This window comes from Psammomys obesus, unplaced genomic scaffold (assembly GCF_907164565.1).
Source record: "Psammomys obesus unplaced genomic scaffold, mPsaObe1.curated_primary_1811, whole genome shotgun sequence".
Classification (NCBI taxonomy): Eukaryota; Metazoa; Chordata; class Mammalia; order Rodentia; family Muridae; genus Psammomys; species Psammomys obesus.
In genome coordinates, this window is record NW_026590062.1 from 11,596,242 (window position 1) to 11,613,668 (window position 17,427).

A 17,427-nucleotide genomic window follows, 5' to 3' on the forward strand; every position below is an offset into this window, starting at 1 on the left:
CACAGCGATCTGCCTGCCTCTGCTTCCCTGAGGCATGCACCACCATGCCCAACTTGTTTCAGATGTTTTAATTACATGTGTGTGGGTGTTTTGTCTGCATGTATATATGTGTGTCATGTGTGTGCCTGATACCCAAGGTAGTCAGAGGATGGTGCCTGGTGCCCTGAAACAGCAATTGAATAGTTGTGAACCACAGTGTGGGCGCTGGCAATTGAACACAGATCCTCAAAAGAACAAGTGGCTTTAAACACGGATCCATCTCTCCAGTTCCATGTGTGTATTTTTAGAACTCTGTAGCTCAAGTTGGCCTACAACTCACTATGTAGTCCAGGATAGTTGGAAATCCCAGCAGAACTCTTACTTTGTCAAGCACCATGATTAGCGTCATGAACCTCCAAGCTGGGCTAAGAGAACACCAAGGTTCAGAGACCAATTTGCCTGAGGTCACATTGCAACTCAGCAGTCAAAAGTGCACCAAATCTTAAGCATGTAAGAGACTAAAAAAACAAAACAAACAACAAAAACTCCAAATACTTGAATGATAAAGACAAGCTAGTTGAGTGATTCTCAGATTTTACCTGAAGAAACCAAAATAGCCTGGATGGCTTCTTTTTAAAAGATTCTATATGTTTTTTTAATTTTATGTGTATCGAGTGTTTTGCCTGCATATATGTGCACGCAGTGTCTGTGGCAGCCAGAAGAGGGTTCTGGGTCCCCTAGAACTGGACTAGACAGACAGTTGTGAGTCAGCATGTGGAAAACAAACCCCGGTACTCTACTAGAGCAGCAAGTGATCTTAACCAATGAGCCAACTCCCCAGCCCCCTGCATGGCTTTTCATATTTTTTTTTTCAAGACAGGGTTTCTCTTTGCCTTGGCTGTCCTGGACTCACTTTGCAGACCAGGCTGGCCTCCAATTCACAGCGATCCACCTGTGTCGGCCTCCCCGAGTGCTGGGATAGAAGGCATGCACCACTATGCTTGGCTCTTTTCATAACTTCTTAATGGTAATTTTAAATAAAAATATTTTGAAGAGTCTGATCTAGGAAATGAGAAGAGTGGGTAGGTAATGGTGGCATCCTAGACTCTGGAACAATAAAGTTAAAAAAAAAATCTGTCCTGTTACTAAAATAAATGAATAGTAAATGAGACAGATCCCAATGCTTCATAAGTACCTCAGTTTCCTCATCTGTAAAATGGTGATTTAATACAGAAAGGTTGCAAAGAGTTTATCATGACATTTAATATATAATGAAATAATTAGAGTTAATGTAACTATAGATACTAAATAATGACACTAGGACAGGGCCTGTTATTGGGAATTACTACATCAGCTTAACTTTTTCCTCCTGGCAGTCTTTGGTCAGTCCCAGGCTATGTCCATTAGTCCCAATAGATCAGGCCACTGTCCTTTCAGCAGGGTCTCTATCAGGGCACAAAATTGACTGGAAAAGTTTTTGGGTTTTTTCAGATAGAAGCCCAGAGGTTGAAGGCATACCTTCCGGCCACCTGAGGGAGCCGCAGGGTTGCTTGGAAGCGCTGCTGAATCAGAAGCCTGGGCTCCAGCCCTTTTTGCCCGCAAGCGTAATTTCCGAAATTTTCTAGCTTGGTGCTTTCTTGATAGAGGCTTGATTTTCCCACCTGTTGGAGTCCGGATATAGATGGCTTTGCTGCTACTCATAATTCCGGCTGGAGCTAGTAAGGGAGACAGAGTTTACTGTGGACCTTTCAACACGCTGGGGGGGGGGGGGCGGGGGCTGGGGGGGGCTGTGGTTAGAGCCGTCCCCCCACCCTGGGTCTGGGGTCGTTTGTTTTAAATTTTTTCTTTGCTCATTGACCCCAGGACTACAAGCTGAGCTTCTTGTTTTGTTTTGTCTTCTCATTTATACAGATGGGTGATTCCAAATCAGGGTTCTGATGTGGCCACGCGAGGAAACCATCGCCTTCGCAAAGGCCCCTCATTAGCCACCGCTGCCCGTTCTTTCCGTTGCTCTAGATCAGTAGATCTTCCCTTCAGCCTTCCACCCCCTTTTCCCTCCAGGCCTCAGGCCCTCTCTCTAGCTAGGAATTTCTCCGAACCAAGGGCGTCTGTCTCTTTATCCATTCAACTTGTTTCTACACAAACTCAGCTCTAAGGGTGCTCATGCATTGCTGATGGTCAGATCGATAAATAAATCGGCTAGACAAACTCAGATGCTGTCCTAGTGTTGCTGTGATAAAAGGCCAATGCCAAAGACAGCTTGGAGAGGAAAGGGTTCATTTGGCTTACGCTTCCGACCTGTATCGGGGCAGGAACTGAAGCACAGCAGAAAGCACCCGGTGCTTGCTCAGCCGCGCACCCTTTTTACAGAACCCAGGATGGCCCACCTGCCCAGGGCAGCACCACTCACAGTGGGCTAGGCTGTCCCACGTCAGCCAATCAAGAAAATGTGCTACAGACTTGCCTACAAGCCATGCACTGAAGGGTGCATGGTCTCAATTGAGATTCCCTCTTCTCAGATGACTTTAGCTTGACCAAAAACAAAAACAAAATCAAACAAACAAAAAACAAAACTAAGCAGCACAGATGCTATCGTGATCAGAGCTACGCAAGGGATGATACTAGGGTGACCAGACAAGTCCAGGCATGAGGCTATGTAGGCAGAAAGGAAGGTCTTTGGGGAAGTGGTATTTGAGTTCAGATGCAGATGATAATCAAAAGGGAATAAGCAAGCACAAGAATAGTGCCCACCTACAAGACAAACCCAGCATGGTGAGATTCCAAATTCCAAATCCTGTCTTTCCGTTGTCATTTGATTTTATGTTACTGAGACAAGGTCAATTATGTCCTAGAACTCAGAGATCCTCCTTGCATTTTGCGTCTAGAGGAGTCTCAAGAACTTGGAAGGAGTCCCTCTCAGTACCATGCGGTTGGGTGGAGGGCCGCCCTCTAGTGGTTTTACAAAAGTTAAGTATCACACCATAGACCTGGAGCGTCACATGCTTAGGACTTTCGTAGGGTCTAAATTCGTCACTCGTTCTTGTTCTTTCCACACGTATTCAGCCAACAAGTATTTCTTCAATGTGGAGCATGCGCCAAGAAACATTCTGGATGCTGGGGCTTAGGGCAGTGAAGTCGCTGTTAACGCAGCTGCTTTGGATTTATCATCCTAGAGTTCCGTAGCCCGGGACCTCCCTTACCACACCTGAGCCCCACCCTCAGCCACCAGATTCCGCAGCTAAATCCCTGACTCAGGCGGCTTCTGCACTTGTAGTTTCCTTTTCCCTTTGGTCCTGGCTTTTTACATTGCTGGCCCAGGTCTCAGCTGAGACCCAAAGGTGTAGACCTGTTTATAGTCTGCCTCTACAGAATAGACAGTCCCATGAAGGGGCCTGGACTTGGTGCACGCTTAAGGCCAGCTCTCCGGAGGCATGCGCAGATGGATTGTTGAGTTCAAAGCCAGCCTGGTCTATGCAACAAGTCCCAGGTCAGGCGAGCTATGTAGTCTCGAAAATAAATACACAGAGACTAGTATTCTAAAAATGAAATGCTACCATCCACCTTTTCTTCTTGTTGTTTTGTTTTTTCCCAACACATGTTCAGCCTTCTGAAGCTGTATTTTACTCACTGATGTTTGTGTGTCTTTTCTCCAAGAATATCAGCTGCTATGCGGGCAGAGAATTTTGTCCCTCTTGTGTTCTGAGGCAGGAGCTCAGTACTACTTCAAACACATGATTTTCCTGCCTCAGCCTCCTCTGTGCGGGAATGACAGACACACATGACAACCTCGGGATCGACTTTGGCCCTCTTATTCACAAGTCCACAGCCTGCCCTCAGCGCCCGGAACAATGCTGGCACCCAGCAGCCCGCTCAATAACCGCTGACTGAACTCCAGTAAACCTCCGCTTGCTTTTTCCAACAGACCTTTTCGCCACCTTGTTCCAAAGAGGAAATAGGCCTCAGGAGGCGCCCAGAGGTGACCTCGGATGGCCCAACTCAAGAGCTCCGGGAGCAAAGCCACACGAAGCAGCTGCAGAGAGGAGAAGCAAGGCCTGTCAGCGCGCTTCCAGGAAGGCGCGCCAGGGGCTGTGGGCGGGGCCGTCGGGGGCGGCGCGGGGCACGTACCTCTCACGGGCACCGCCCACTGCCTTGTGGGCGGGGCTACCAGTGGGTGGGGCGTATGCAAATAACCGCGAGGCGTCGGCCAATCGTGGAGCGCGCCGAGGGGCCGGCCTGGGACGGGACGCCGGTCGGCGCGCAGGCTCAGGTCGCGGCCGCTTGCAACTTGCGGAGCGGTTTTGTAGCCCGTGCCTCGGCCTCTGGATCCGGTGCGTCCGGCCGCGTGAGACAGACTCGAGTGGGAGGCCGGCGGAGGTGCGGCGCGGCCCCGGGGCCGCAGCCTTCGCAGGCGCCCGCCGCCCAGCCGCGCCTTCGCAGCGTACTCCATGCATCCGGAGCCTGCCCCGCCCCCGAGCAACAGCAATCCGGAGCTTCCCTTGAGCGGCGGCAGCAGCAGCACCAGCGGCAGCCGCCGGAGCCGTCGCCGCAGCGGGGACGGGGAGCCCTCGGGGCCCCCGCCGCTGTCGCCGCCGCCCGCCGTCAGCTACCCGGACTGGATCGGCCAGAGTTACTCCGAGGTGATGAGCCTCAACGAGCACTCGATGCAGGCGCTGTCCTGGCGCAAGCTCTACTTGAGCCGCGCCAAGCTCAAAGCCTCCAGCCGGACTTCGGCTCTGCTCTCCGGCTTCGCCATGGTGAGCTCGGGCCGCCCTGCCCTCCTCCCCTCTTCCTGCTTCGGCCGCTCCCGCCCGCAGCCCCGACGGGGCCCACAGTTGGGAGCGGGCTGGGCGTGCCTGGGGTGAGGGAAAAGAGCTGGGATCAGCTGTCGTAGGCGCCAGAGGGGAGCTAGAGGTTGCTGCGCTGTGAGGGAGAGGTGGACGACCAGAGCTACCCAGGTGCAGGTGTTTTTAGACGAGCACCTTGTGTTAGGAACGCTGCTTTCCTGAAGTTGGTATGTAAGAAGTCTGCCCTGCATGTGTTCAGGGGGACAGGAAGGACGCGTAAGGTCCGGCCCACTGAGGACAGGTGTCAGGAGCTGAAGATGAGAGCTACCTTGTCCCGCGCCCTCCCACACACCTAAGGCCAGGAGGTGTTAAGAAGGCTTCTTTATCAAATATTGGAGGGGATTTCCTAATACTTTCCACCTCCCCACACTCCACACACTCTCTCCCTTCCTCCATAACCCCACCGCATTTTCCAAGAGCCTCAGCCTAGAGGTTGACAGCCGCTCCCCACCCTGTTTGTTTTTTTGTTGTTTTTTTTTTCTCTACAGAAACTTGCCTGAGTCACTGGGTGTGGGGGAGGAGGGTGGGCCATGTTCCCCCTGAACGGGCTCTTGGGCTCTTGCTTGATTAGGAGGTAGGCATAGTTTTCTCCTCTCAAGTCCCAAGAAGGTGGTAACAAGAAGCCTGTGCAGGAGGCGCCCCTGGAGGCGGCAGGTTAGGCCCCTGAAGTTAACTCTAGGAATACCTTCAGGCCTGACATCCTGGAGTTTGCCTGGAGCAGGCACTACCTAACAACTTATCTTTTGGTGACCTCAGCCTGCATCAGTGGAGTCTGCCCCCCTCCCCTTCACCAGCACCCCCTGCCTCCCCCATGAATTAGCTAAGCCCTTGGCCTTGAGGAAGGGAGTGGCTGGCACCCTTGGTGTTTTCCTGGGAAGAAGGGAGTGTGTCTGGGTCTCTCCCCGTCTTCTGCAAACAAGTGGATCAGCACAGTTGTGAGCCTGAGTGCGTTTAGAGGCCCGCAGTGCACTGGGCCACAGAGGAGAGGCCAGGCGAGGGAGGGAACATCTCTCCCTGCTCGATGCTTATACGACCTCAGGCACATCGCTCACTTTCTCTCCCTGGACCTTGATTTCTGAAATGGTAGATAAAAACAGTTCTTAAAAAGTTCCCCTGAGCTGTGTGATGGTAGCATGCCCTTAATCCCAGCACTCAGGGGCAGAGGCAGGTAGATTCCTGAGTTGGAGGCCAACCTGGACTACAGAGTCAGTTCCAGGACAGCCAGGGCTACTCAGAGAAACCTGGTCTCAAAAAACCAAAAAGGAAAAAAGAAAGAGAGTTGGATGTGGCCTATAAGTACAGTACTCAGGAGACAGAGGCAGGAGGATTGCCCACAAGTTCAAGACCATCCTGTTCTACACAGCTAGTCTGGTAAACAGGACTGGAGGTCATCTGGCCACTCACTTGTGCCACCTGTCACCACAGTGCTGTGACCAGTGTCCAGCCAGAGGCAGGTAGCGCTGGGGAATGAGAAGAAAAAAAAGTTTCTTTGGAAGCTAAAAAGCAAGTTTTACACCTTGTGAAGGAGAGCCACCACTAGCGTGCTTTTTTGTGGGCTCATAAATCCTGGCTTTCTAGGCCCCCTTCTAAGCCCCAGGTGAAGCTTCCCTACCCTCTTTTCTCATTCTCCTCCTCTGCAGGAGGCCAGGCCTCCACTAAAAACAGTGAAGGAAGTTAGAAGGCCGGGGTAGTAATGCCCTTGGGTGGGCGAGGGTGAGCCCACGATGTCTGTCTGGGAATCTTGTTTCCTCAGCCAGGGTGGAGTAGGTGTCTCAACTCCACGATGGCTTCTAAATTCTGCAAACCAGGAAGGGTTGAATCCCAGCCCTGCCTCCGTTCTGAGCAGCAGTTTCGAGAGGGTAACTTAAGTTCTTTGCTGTGAAGCCGGACTCCTAAAGACTCTGGATTCGTGGTGTGAGGCCTGCTTATGCCCTGCCCCCACTGCTGACACTCAGCTCTTGAGTGAGCCTCAAGAGAGGAAGGGGTGCCTGGCTGCCCTGATGCCATGGTAACAGAGTGACAAGTTTCCTGGATTACTCTCTCTTGGCTTGTGAGTCAGCACAACCAACTTCCTTCCCCCAGGGGGCTTCCTTTCTACAAACCTGGAGAAGTGGCCTAGCTGACAGGACCTTTGGTCTCCAGGGTTAGCCAGGATGCCTAGATTGCTAAATTTCACTTGTTCATCCATAAGGGTAGGGTGAGGGAGAATCTCCCCAAAAGCCTGGTGGAGGCTGAGCCAATCCTAACTTCACAATGGAAGGGCGTAGGCCTGGTATTTGTAACACGTTGAGGGTGAGCATCTTCGAGGAGGTTGGTTTTCTCCTGTGTAGAGATGGGAGGAGCCTATTCTCCCCTTGGCTTGAATAAGGATTAATTACGACTGCCTATGGGGGGTGGGGCTGGGGAATTTCAGGATCTGATGTATCCAGTCTGCTGGTGAGACCGGGCAGATACAAAATGAAGGGAGCCTGACCCTGGGTTAAATGTGCATCTAGCAGTGTCCCTGGAGCCAACAGTACCCTTCAAGCAGGTGGTGGCGGACTACACCTCTAGTTCCAGCACTTGGGAGGCAGAGGCAGGCAGATCTTTGTGAGCTTGAGGCCAGCCTGGTCTACAGAGCGACTTCCAGGACAGCCAGGGCCACACAGAAAAACCCTATATTAAAAACCAAAAGAGTATCCTTTGGAGCCTAAGCTATCTGTACCTAAGGTTACCACTTAACAGCCTGGGCCTGACCCTGTCCCTGTATAGGACTGTGGTGATCATGCATGGAGGGCAGGCTGTAACACTGGTCTAAGCAAACGATAATTGGGAAGGTCAGCCTGGTGCAGTAAACAAAATGCTTTCCATGACCTGGGATCAATTATTTTTGGATTATCTTCCTCCTCAAGTTCTGCCTGCCAGCCCCCCTTTTGTTTCCAGGTTCCAGAGCAGGTTCAGAAGTTGGCTGAGATTTCTGGGAAAATGAGTTGGAAGGAAGCACTCAAGTCATGAGACATTATTGGGTGTTTATGACATACGCGGAGATCAGGGCTCCTGGAGATGAGCAAGGAGCTAATGTTACCGCTTGGTCCTAATCCCCAGAAATGATCATTAATGCTGGACTCCTGCGCTAGGCCACCACAGTGCAGAATGCTCTAGAAGGGTTGCCATGTCTTCTCCCTACACTCATGGCTGTCCCACATGAATGACGTGCCTCAGTGAAGTCACGTGGGTGCAAGTGGTATAGCCCTCTGGGGGGCACGGAGAAAAAGCAGGCACCAGAGAGTGGTGAGGACACAGAACCCAGGCGCTGTGGGATAGCAAAGTGGCACCAGGGACTGCAGCTACCCAGCTTCAGACCGTAGAATCTTGGGGGTGGGGGGTGTCACGTAACCACCTTGGATCCCGGTTCTCTCACCCGTAAAATGAAGTAACTATAACAGCAACCTTACGGGTGTGGGGATTTGTTGGGCTGGTATTTGCAAATAGTTTCCATGGTGCGGAGGCTGCTTTTTGAAGGGTTGCTGGAGTTAGAATTGTGATTCCAACTGAGCCTCGAGGATGCTGGGAGTAAGGTTTGGAGAAGGGCCCACCCCTGGCAAGAGCAGTTTTGGAGATCAGTTGTAGGGTGTTTAGGGAAAGATAGGGCTCTGGCATGACCGGCATTGTGCCACACGCAAAAGCACTATGGTAGATGGGCATGGTGGTACACTCCTTTAAGCCCAGTACTCAGGAGGTAAAGGCAGACATATCTCTGACTCTTAGATCAGCCTGGTCTATACGTTGTTTTAATCAAAAGTCCTATGGTAGAGGATCTTGATTGACTGTTTAGGAAGTTGTGTAGGGAGTAGGGAGCTACCAAAGGCTATGGACAGAGTCTGTAATTGTGATGGTGATGGTGGCTCTTACATAACTCCTATGGTGTCCGGCAGGAGCCTGGACTCCCCTCTTTCATTCTTGTTTAAACCTCATAGTAGGTTTTAAAAGGGAGAGATCCACCCATGAAAACCAGGGCTCTTAGAGGCTCAAGCCTCAAGTTCTGGTGAATCTGACTTGGAGCCCTCCCCACCTCCAGCTCCCCCCCACACTTCCTCTTGCCATACCCCCTTCGCTGGCTGATAATCAGGCCTTTGCGGTCTGCCAGATGCCCAGTTCTGCATGCAAGATTTGTATGCTGGGCTGTGTATAAGTGGGACTCTGCTGAATGTCCCAAGAGGAGGTTGATGTCTGCCCCGCAGAGAAGCCTTTTGTGAGACTTCACAAGTGCCTGCGGCATGTTTCTGGAATTCTCAGCTGGGAACAGTGAGGGCCCTCCCCTTGATGGGTTCTGACTGCTAGGGAAAAACTCTTTTTAAGTAGGCTTCCCAAGGCTGTGCTTTATTGATTGACATGGGATAGAGGATAGGCTGAAGGAAAAGGAATATGAAGTTAAAATGTAAATCAGATGATTTCTGTAACAGGACTTCTGAGGGCCTTTTAATGCGCTTCTTGAAAGGAACATATCAGACAGCACCACAGGCAGACAGTGCTGATGGTTTTGTTTTTTTTAAAGAGAATCTTTTGCTTTGCTATTGGGTCTCTATAGCCTACTCTGGAAGGAACCCTTAATCCTTCTGCGTCAGCTCCTTGTGTGCTGGGATGTTCTGCATATACCAGCATGCCTGGTTCAGAAAAGGGGGAGGAAAAGTACATACACACACACACATATATGTACTTTTTTAGTTTTTTTGAGACAGGGTTTCTCTGTGTAGCCTTGGCTGTCCTGAACTTGCTTTGTAGACCAGGCTGGCCTCAAACTCACAGTGGTCCGCCTGCCTCTGTCTCCCTGAGTGCTGGGATCACAGGCATGCGTCACTGCACCAGGGTGAGAGAAATATTTTTTAAATTGCTTTTAAGTTATATAAGGTGATGGGTTTCATTATGACATTTTCATTCATGTTTCCTTATTCCTTGCTCTAATCAGTAGGGGTTCTAGTGTGACTTTATTTGATACTCTCCTTTGGGAAGTGTTGGGCTAGGGTCTGCCATCTTTTTGTGTCAGGGCAATGTGTTTTTCCAGGTAACTATTGCACTCTGTCATTGGCCTTACATGATATGTAAATTAATGGGTGTGGTCAAACATAAAACATTTTATATATGGCCCTCATTGATCAACATTTTGCCTGAACTTTGACCTCCAAACTCTACTAACAATTTTTAGTGGCAACTTTACTATTTTTTTTTTTTTATTTGTTTAGTTTTGAGGCAGGATTTCATTGTGTAGTCCTGTCTGGCCTGGAACTGACTGTGTAGAACAGGCTGGCCTCTAACTCATAGAAACCTGCCTGCCTCTGCCTCCAGAGTGCTGAGATTGAAGTCATGCACCACTATACCTGGCTTTGTTTGTATTTCTATAAATAATGTATACATTCTAATAAAATATCATGTCATTAGGAACATACCTAAAAGTAAAAAAATGGAAACCTTAGAAGAAAAGGTGAGGCCAGGTGGTGGTGGCTAACACCTTTGGGATTCATTCCTGTCATTCCAGTACTTGGAAGGTAGAGGCGGGAAGAACAGAAGTCCAGGGTCATCTTTAGCTGCAGAGTGAGCATGAGGCCAGTCTTCTGTACATAAGACCCTGTCTTGAAAAAGAAAAAAAGCAGTTCCTGGGTTTTTTGATTGATTGGTTGGTTGGTTGGATTTGGTTTGGGTTTTTTGAGATAGGGTTTCTCTGTGCAGTCCTGGACTTTTGTAAACCAGGATGACCTTGAACTCGCGGAGATCCACCTGCCTCTGCCTCCCTGAGTGCTGGGATTATAGGCGTGTGCCACCGAGCCCACTGCAACACCCTCTTCTGATCTCAGCCACCAGGCATGTACATAATATATGTTCAGACAAAAACTCACACATGAAATAAGTAAATCTAAAAAATAAGGGGGAAAAAAACACCAAAGAAAAGAAGAGACAGGAGGATGGTCAGTATGAACTATGGAATAATGTCTGTCTCAAAAAAAAAGTAGGGGGGAACCCCAGGGTGCTCAATGTGTAGGGTGAAACCTTTACCCTGGACAGCCAGGGCTACATGATAGACCCTGACTTGAAACAAAACAATAAATGAGTGTGGACACCATGATCTCCATCCCCAGATTCGTGGATGTATTTCAACTTCAGTTTTTGAGAAGCCAGCTAGAGGGTCCAGCATACCCCACCTGACCCAAGTGTCAAGTGATGGTCCCTCTGCACCTGCCATCTTGGATTAAGGATGAATGAAGACTAACCCTTGAAAAGGACTGGCTTCTTCCCTGTATTGGCCCAGTGTGGGGTTGGGACAGTGTATAATTTTCCAGTGATTTCCTACAGTATCGTCTCTCCTTCAGAAGGGGAGGAGATAACCACCACCCCAGGAATTCTCAGGAAAAATGTTCATACTTAGCCAGTTGAGGTGGCGAATGCCTGTGACCCCAGCATTTGGGAAGCAGAGGCAAGAGGATCTCTGAGTTCAAGGCCAGCCTGTTCTACAGTTCGAGGCCAGGACAGCCAAGGAGCCAAGGATACACAAGAAAAACCCTGTCTCAAAGAAACCAACCAACCAAACAACAACAACAAAATTAATACTTAAACTGAAGGGGGAGGGGGACTAGTGAGTACAGAATAGTCGGCATTGGTAGGCTTCAAGAAAAAGTGGTGTTTAGTGAAACTTTTGTCGGTCTCATAAAAGAGTGCGTATCTATTTTTGGAAACATTTGGAGTACTGGAGTGCCGTGGTCAAGAGAGTTCATAAACCACGGGACAGGATTCAGATCTCCCCTAATAGATGGTCTGCATTTGGAATGGAGTTAGCAAATCCAGGCAACTCAGTGAAACCCATGTGGGTGAGGACTGGGGGTTCTTTGTAGCTATCAACTGTCTAATAAGGATGGACAGGAATTGCTAAGGAGAAGAAAGCTATGTTTCCCACTGTGGGCAGAGGGGTTGGACATGGAGGGACCTCTCAGACCAGGTTCCAGGTATTCAGGGCCCTCATGGAGCCCAGCAGGAAGGTGAAAAGGTAGTTGCCATTCAGGTGGGGTGGCCACATGCCTGACCTTGTCAGTGGGGCCTTGCACTCCATGGGAATTTTTTTTTTTTTTTTTTTGAGATTGGCTTTCTCTGTGTGTCCTTGGCTATTCTAGAACTCAATCTGTAGACCAGGCTGAGATCCAGACTCAGAAAGCCACCTGCCTCTGCCTCCAGAATGCTTGGATTAATGGCGTGCGCTGCCGCCGCCACTACCACCACTGCCATACAGAATCAGTAACCTTTAGCCCTTGCTTCAGGTTTAGGGTCCTCAGTATTTCCTGCAAGAATCTGTAGACTGGTGTGAACTGGGGTCTGTGGCTCCACCCTTCCGTTCCATCAGGCCTGTACAGCCAGGTTGGTGGAGGCCTTCTGGCTGGCTAGGAGCTGTTTTATTTTGGGTTAACAGTCCTGCTCCCAGCTATATTTACCTTGTGAAGCTGCATGCAATCTAATCTGCTGTGATCTCTCAGGGACACGGCTGGGGCCCTGAATGTCAGCTGCCAGATTCTTCCCAGGCCTCTGACTTTATTCTCCTTACCCTGCGGGAGAGATTCCTAGTGGGAATCATTCTGGAAGAGGACTAAGTGCCTGTGAACAGTTTTCATCAAGGCTCATGATGTGTATCAGCCACTCCTTTCTTTTTTTTTTTTAAGATTTATTTATTATGTATACAGCGTTCTGCCTACATGCCAGAAGAAGGCACCAGCATCTCATTACAATTGGTTGTGAGCCACCATGTTGTTGCTGGGAATTGAACTCGGGACCTCTGAAAGAGCAGCCAATGCTCTTAACCTCTGAGCCATCTCTCCAGCACCCCCAGCCCTTCTTGTTCAGGGTCATTTCTTGTATGCAACCCTGTGGCATTGAACTTGGTCCTGTATGTGGCAATGGTGCACACAGCCACTGTGTGGTTAGACTTCCAAGAATGATAGATGAGGGTAATAGGGTTTCTTCCGGAGCACAGCACCAGTCCTTCCTCTTCCGTGGAGAGCTCAGCCTTCCCTCATCCAAGGCTGTGAGGATATGCAGAGTATGTGTGCTTCGGCTGGGTTTTATGGCTGTGGTGATGCTATCCTGCAAAGATGGTCACTTGGCCGGGTCTTGGGTGAAGAACTTGCCCCTGATGTCCACATTGGGAGCTAGTGCTGCCTCAGAAGGTCCAAGCGTGCCGGCCTGGGGAGTTTCTCTTCCACTTCTAACCCTTTGTTTTTCTTTTTAACTAAGATTTATTGAGCTTCTCCTGTGGCTGAGTCTGTGCTAAACATTTACACTTCAAAACCTCAGCGACCTGTGAAGGAACTGTTACACACACAGGCTTTAGAGTTCCCCTGCCCTACCCTAGAGCAGGAAAGCTACCTTCCTGCAATTGTTCTCCCTTGTCTGAGCCTCAGTTTCCTTATTTGAAAGTGAGTAATGAGTGAGTCTGTCTGTCTGTCTGTCTTGTACGTCTGTGCATGGAACCCAAATGCCCACACCACACTGGGCTAGCATGCTCCTGCTGACCTACAGCCTTTGCCCCAGTATTGATAATCGCTAAGAAGAATCTTCGAGCCAGGCAGTGGTGGCTCATACCTTTAATCTCAGCACTTAGGAGGCAGAGACAGGCAGATCTACAGGTTCGAGGCCAGCCTGGCCTCACTGTGTAGATAGTGAGTTCCAGGATAGCCAAGGCTACGCAGAGAAACCCTCTCTTGAAAAACCAGCCAACCAAACAAAAAGGAATCATTGATATGCTAAAGTTTATTATCTGTCAGATCGTGCTTTAAGGACATTTTGTGGTCATTAGCTCTGGAACTTCATAACTATCATAAGCAGGCCTTCATTTTATGGATGCAAAAACTGGGGTACGAGGACTTCTAATACTTGCCCAGAGTCACAGCTTTGTAAGGTGAGGCACAAATTTCACATTCAGCTTTGTGTTTTGAGGGGTTGTGCTTAAAGCTCAGTGGAGGGAACAGTAGGCTACTTGGAGGTCGCTGGGATGCAGGGAAATATACAAACTCAGCCACAAACACGGCAGAACGTATTCCCCTCCACCCCAGTGGACCAGGCAGTTCCACCAAACTCTCCTGCTTGTCCTTTCTCAGGTTTCAGGTTGCAGGACAACAGGCCAAAACAGGAAGAGGAAGTAAGGGGTGGGGAGGTGGCAGGAGGTGCTGCTGCTGAGAGTACACAGGCTGGGGGCAGAGACTGGATGAGATGTGCCTTGCCTTGCTGTGCTGCTCCGGGTCCCTCACCCGCATGTGCTGGGTTGCCCGGCTCCATTGCCCACATGGGCTCAGAAGAATTCTCAGGGTTGGCATTAGGCCAGCAGGGAATCTTAAACAACAGTCAAAATCCTCATGGCAGTGCCCCAAATTTACATGAACTTGAACTGTTTTGTAAATTCTCAGGCTGAAGCATCTGTATTCTTGCTAGTTGTGTCAATTCTTGGGCAAAAGCCTTAAAACCCTGCTGAAATGTCCTGAAAAGTCTTCAGAATATATAAACCGGGCTGTTTCAATGCTGTTGTCCACTCCTTTCCCAAGATTCTTGGGCTGTCTCTTTGCTGTGTCTCTAGTCTCGTCTCTTCCACCTCTTCCACCTTATAAAGGGGGTTGGGTGTGAACCAGAGCTCTGGAGTGAGAGTTAGGATGGCTCTGGCTTGAGAGCCTGGCCTGCTGCTGCCATGCTTCTCTCCAGCAGGAGAAGGGTAAGAGCCTGGAGAGTTTCAGGTAGACTGGGATGGAAAGGAAGGTTTTAAACTGACCAGTAATAAAATCCATTTTAACTGATTTTACTGTGCCCCCTCTCAGCAAGTATTTGGCATGGATTAACATAACTACCTTCCCAGGCATTTACCATCATTTTTCCCCCTTAAAGACTAGGTAGCTCAGGCTGTCCTTGAACTCATTATGTGGCCAAGGATGACCTTGAATGCCCAGTCCCCTTGCCTTGCCTTTCCCAGTGCTGAGATTACAGGCATGAAGCACCACACATAGTTTATTTCAGTGCTGGGGATTGAACAGAGAGCTTTATGCACAGGAGGCAAGCATTCAACCAACTGAGCTACCTTCCCCAGCCTCCCTTGATGGCAGTGTCATTTCCCCTGTTTCTTTGCTGCCCTTGACCCGCTAGCCCACATGGGCAGACCCTGGCGATGTACCCAGTTGCCCGCTGCTCCTGGCCCAGATCTGATAAGTCGACTCCTTTGCATGAGGGTTATTTGCAAGACCCAAGTGTAAAGCACAGGTGGCAGGTATGCCCCCGGTGAACCCAAATCCTCAGGTCTCCAGGAATGGGGGAGCTGCAAATGTGTGAGCCCTAGGGCTGAAGGAGGGGATGCCTTGGGGCTTGCTGGCCGCCCAGACAGCCAAGATTTAGACACTGGGCTGAGCCTGTCTGTTCTGAGAAGCCTTCCTCAGTTCCTTGTTGGCCTGTGCACTCTGTTCTCAGAATGGACCTGGATGTGGTCTGGGAAGGTCTTTACATCTCCAACCCATTCCTTGTCCCCCAGAGCAGGACAGGAAATTGTGTCCTGTTTGGGTATGAGAGTGTGGGGCCAATAGGATTGTGGTTGGTAGTTCATTTTTGTTGGTTTGTTTTGGTTTTGGTTTTTCCAGACAGGGTTTCTCTGTGTAGCCCTGGCTGTGCTGGAACTCAGATCTACCTGCCCCTCTGCCTCCTGAGTGCTGGGATTAAGGGCATGCCTGACCACCGCCAGACAGTAGTTAAATTTTTAACTTTTAATGTATTTTAAGGTTTTCTTGGTCTGGAGAGGTAGTTAAGCAGGTAGAGCTGCCTAAGATTGACACTCTTGAGTTTGATCCCTAGGACCCACATACATGGTAGAAGGAAAGAACTACTTCCTGAGGCAGAGGCAGGTGGAGTGCTGTGAGTCTGAGGATAGCCTGGTCTACAGAGCAAGTTCCAGGACAGACAAGGCTCCACAGAGACCCTCTCTCAAAAAAAATAAAATAAAATAAAATTTGCAGAATATGCTTAACTGTACTATCTTCACTATTTGTGATTAACACTGATAGTGGCAGTGTTCCTATTTGGAAGATATTTGCTGTACACTGGGAACTCTCATTTAACTGTTAAAATAATTCTGTGAATTAATAGGTCAAACCCATTTTCTATATATGGTAAGGCCAGGAGACACTGACCCCTGAAGGACACATGCTTTCCTCATCGGTACTCTTTGCTACTTCTCAACCCAGAGTGGGCAGGCTTTACCATTCCCAGAAACAGACTCAGAGGCCAAGCGTCGGTTCTGATGGGAAGAGAAGTAGGATTTGAGGGAGACACTCACTTCCCTGTTCCCGGCTCCTAGGTGGCGATGGTGGAAGTCCAGCTGGAAGCAGACCATGACTACCCGCCGGGGTTGCTCATCGTCTTCAGTGCCTGCACCACAGTGCTGGTGGCCGTGCACCTGTTCGCACTCATGATCAGCACCTGCATCCTGCCCAACATTGAGGCTGTCAGCAACGTCCACAACCTCAACTCTGTCAAAGAGTCACCCCATGAGCGCATGCACCGCCACATCGAGCTGGCCTGGGCCTTCTCTACTGTCATTGGGACGCTGCTTTTCCTGGCCGAAGTCGTGCTGCTCTGCTGGGTCAAGTTCTTACCCCTCAAGAGGCAGCCAGGCCAGCCAAGCCCCACCAAGCCCGCTCCTGAATCAGCCGTGGTCGTAGCCAACACCAGCAACAGCGGGAGCATCACCCCAGGCGAGGCGGCCGCCATCGCCTCCACTGCCATCATGGTCCCCTGTGGCCTGGTGTTCATCGTCTTTGCTGTTCACTTCTACCGCTCACTGGTCAGTCACAAGACGGACCGGCAGTTCCAGGAGCTCAACGAGCTGGCTGAGTTTGCGCGCTTGCAGGACCAGCTGGACCACAGAGGGGACCATTCTCTAACACCGGGCACCCATTATGCCTAAATCCTCACCTTCCCTCTGGCCCTGTGGAGCTTTGTCCTTACTCCCTTCCCCGAGACCTTGTCCTGGCTCAGTCTGGAGGACAGGACGGTCTGTGTAGGCTTCACCAGGGCAATGTGTGGAAGAAAGAGGCTTTAAAAAAAAAAATCACTGCACTTTGAGACTTTCTTCTGTGAGAATAAGCACTCCCTGTTCTTCCGGCTCGGGGTGCCCCTCCTGATAGGAGGTGGGGGTGGGGGGTGGAATGGAGACAGATGATCTCTTTGTCCCTTCTCCTCCCCTGCACCAGTGCCACCCGGTTGCTTCCTGTCCTGTCCTCCTCAACCTCCTTCCTGGTTCACCAAATGTGCGTGCGTGCGTGCGTGCGTGCGTGCGTGTGTGTGTGTGTGCGTGTGCGTGCGCGTAAGCGTGCACGTTTCTCTGTGTAAAATGCATAAAATATATTCACAAGGGACATCTCTTCCTCATGTCTATGTTCATTGGGTTTTGACTGACCGATAGGATGTCCCAGTCAGGTGAAGCACTAAACAGTCTTTTTTTTTTTTTTTTTTTTTAATTGGGAGGAAGAGACCCAGGGACAGAACACAACCGGCATGTTCAAAGCCATGGGATCAGTTGGAATCAGTTGCCAACTCTATAAAAACTGTTTTGCTGGGGACA

At 50.0% G+C, this 17,427-nt stretch overlaps 1 protein-coding gene and 1 long non-coding RNA gene across 2 annotated transcripts; one reads left to right on the forward strand and one right to left on the reverse strand.

The window, feature by feature from the left end:
• Positions 1 to 1,222: 1,222 nt before the first annotated feature.
• Positions 1,223 to 4,037, reverse strand: LOC129675873 (uncharacterized). Its single transcript, XR_008720000.1, has 2 exons — positions 3,904 to 4,037; positions 1,223 to 1,694 (listed from the first exon to the last, which is right to left on the reverse strand). It is a non-coding gene; the product is annotated as an uncharacterized LOC129675873 (long non-coding RNA).
• Positions 4,038 to 4,201: 164 nt separating this feature from the next.
• Positions 4,202 to 17,223, forward strand: Orai1 (ORAI calcium release-activated calcium modulator 1). Its single transcript, XM_055606004.1, has 2 exons — positions 4,202 to 4,733; positions 16,162 to 17,223. The coding sequence occupies exons 1-2, from the start codon at positions 4,425 to 4,427 to the stop codon at positions 16,768 to 16,770; spliced, it is 918 nt and encodes a 305-aa protein (XP_055461979.1). The 5' UTR covers positions 4,202 to 4,424; the 3' UTR covers positions 16,771 to 17,223.
• Positions 17,224 to 17,427: the final 204 nt, after the last annotated feature.

What these genes read in the sequence shown, in the direction of transcription:
- Orai1 (XM_055606004.1), top strand. Translation starts at nt 4,425, where the DNA reads ATGCATCCGGAGCCTGCCCCGCCCCCGAGCAACAGCAATCCGGAGCTT. An exon ending in TGCTCTCCGGCTTCGCCATG is followed by an intron (nt 4,734 to 16,161) that starts GTGAGCTCGGGC and finishes CCCGGCTCCTAG; the next exon opens with GTGGCGATGGTGGAAGTCCA.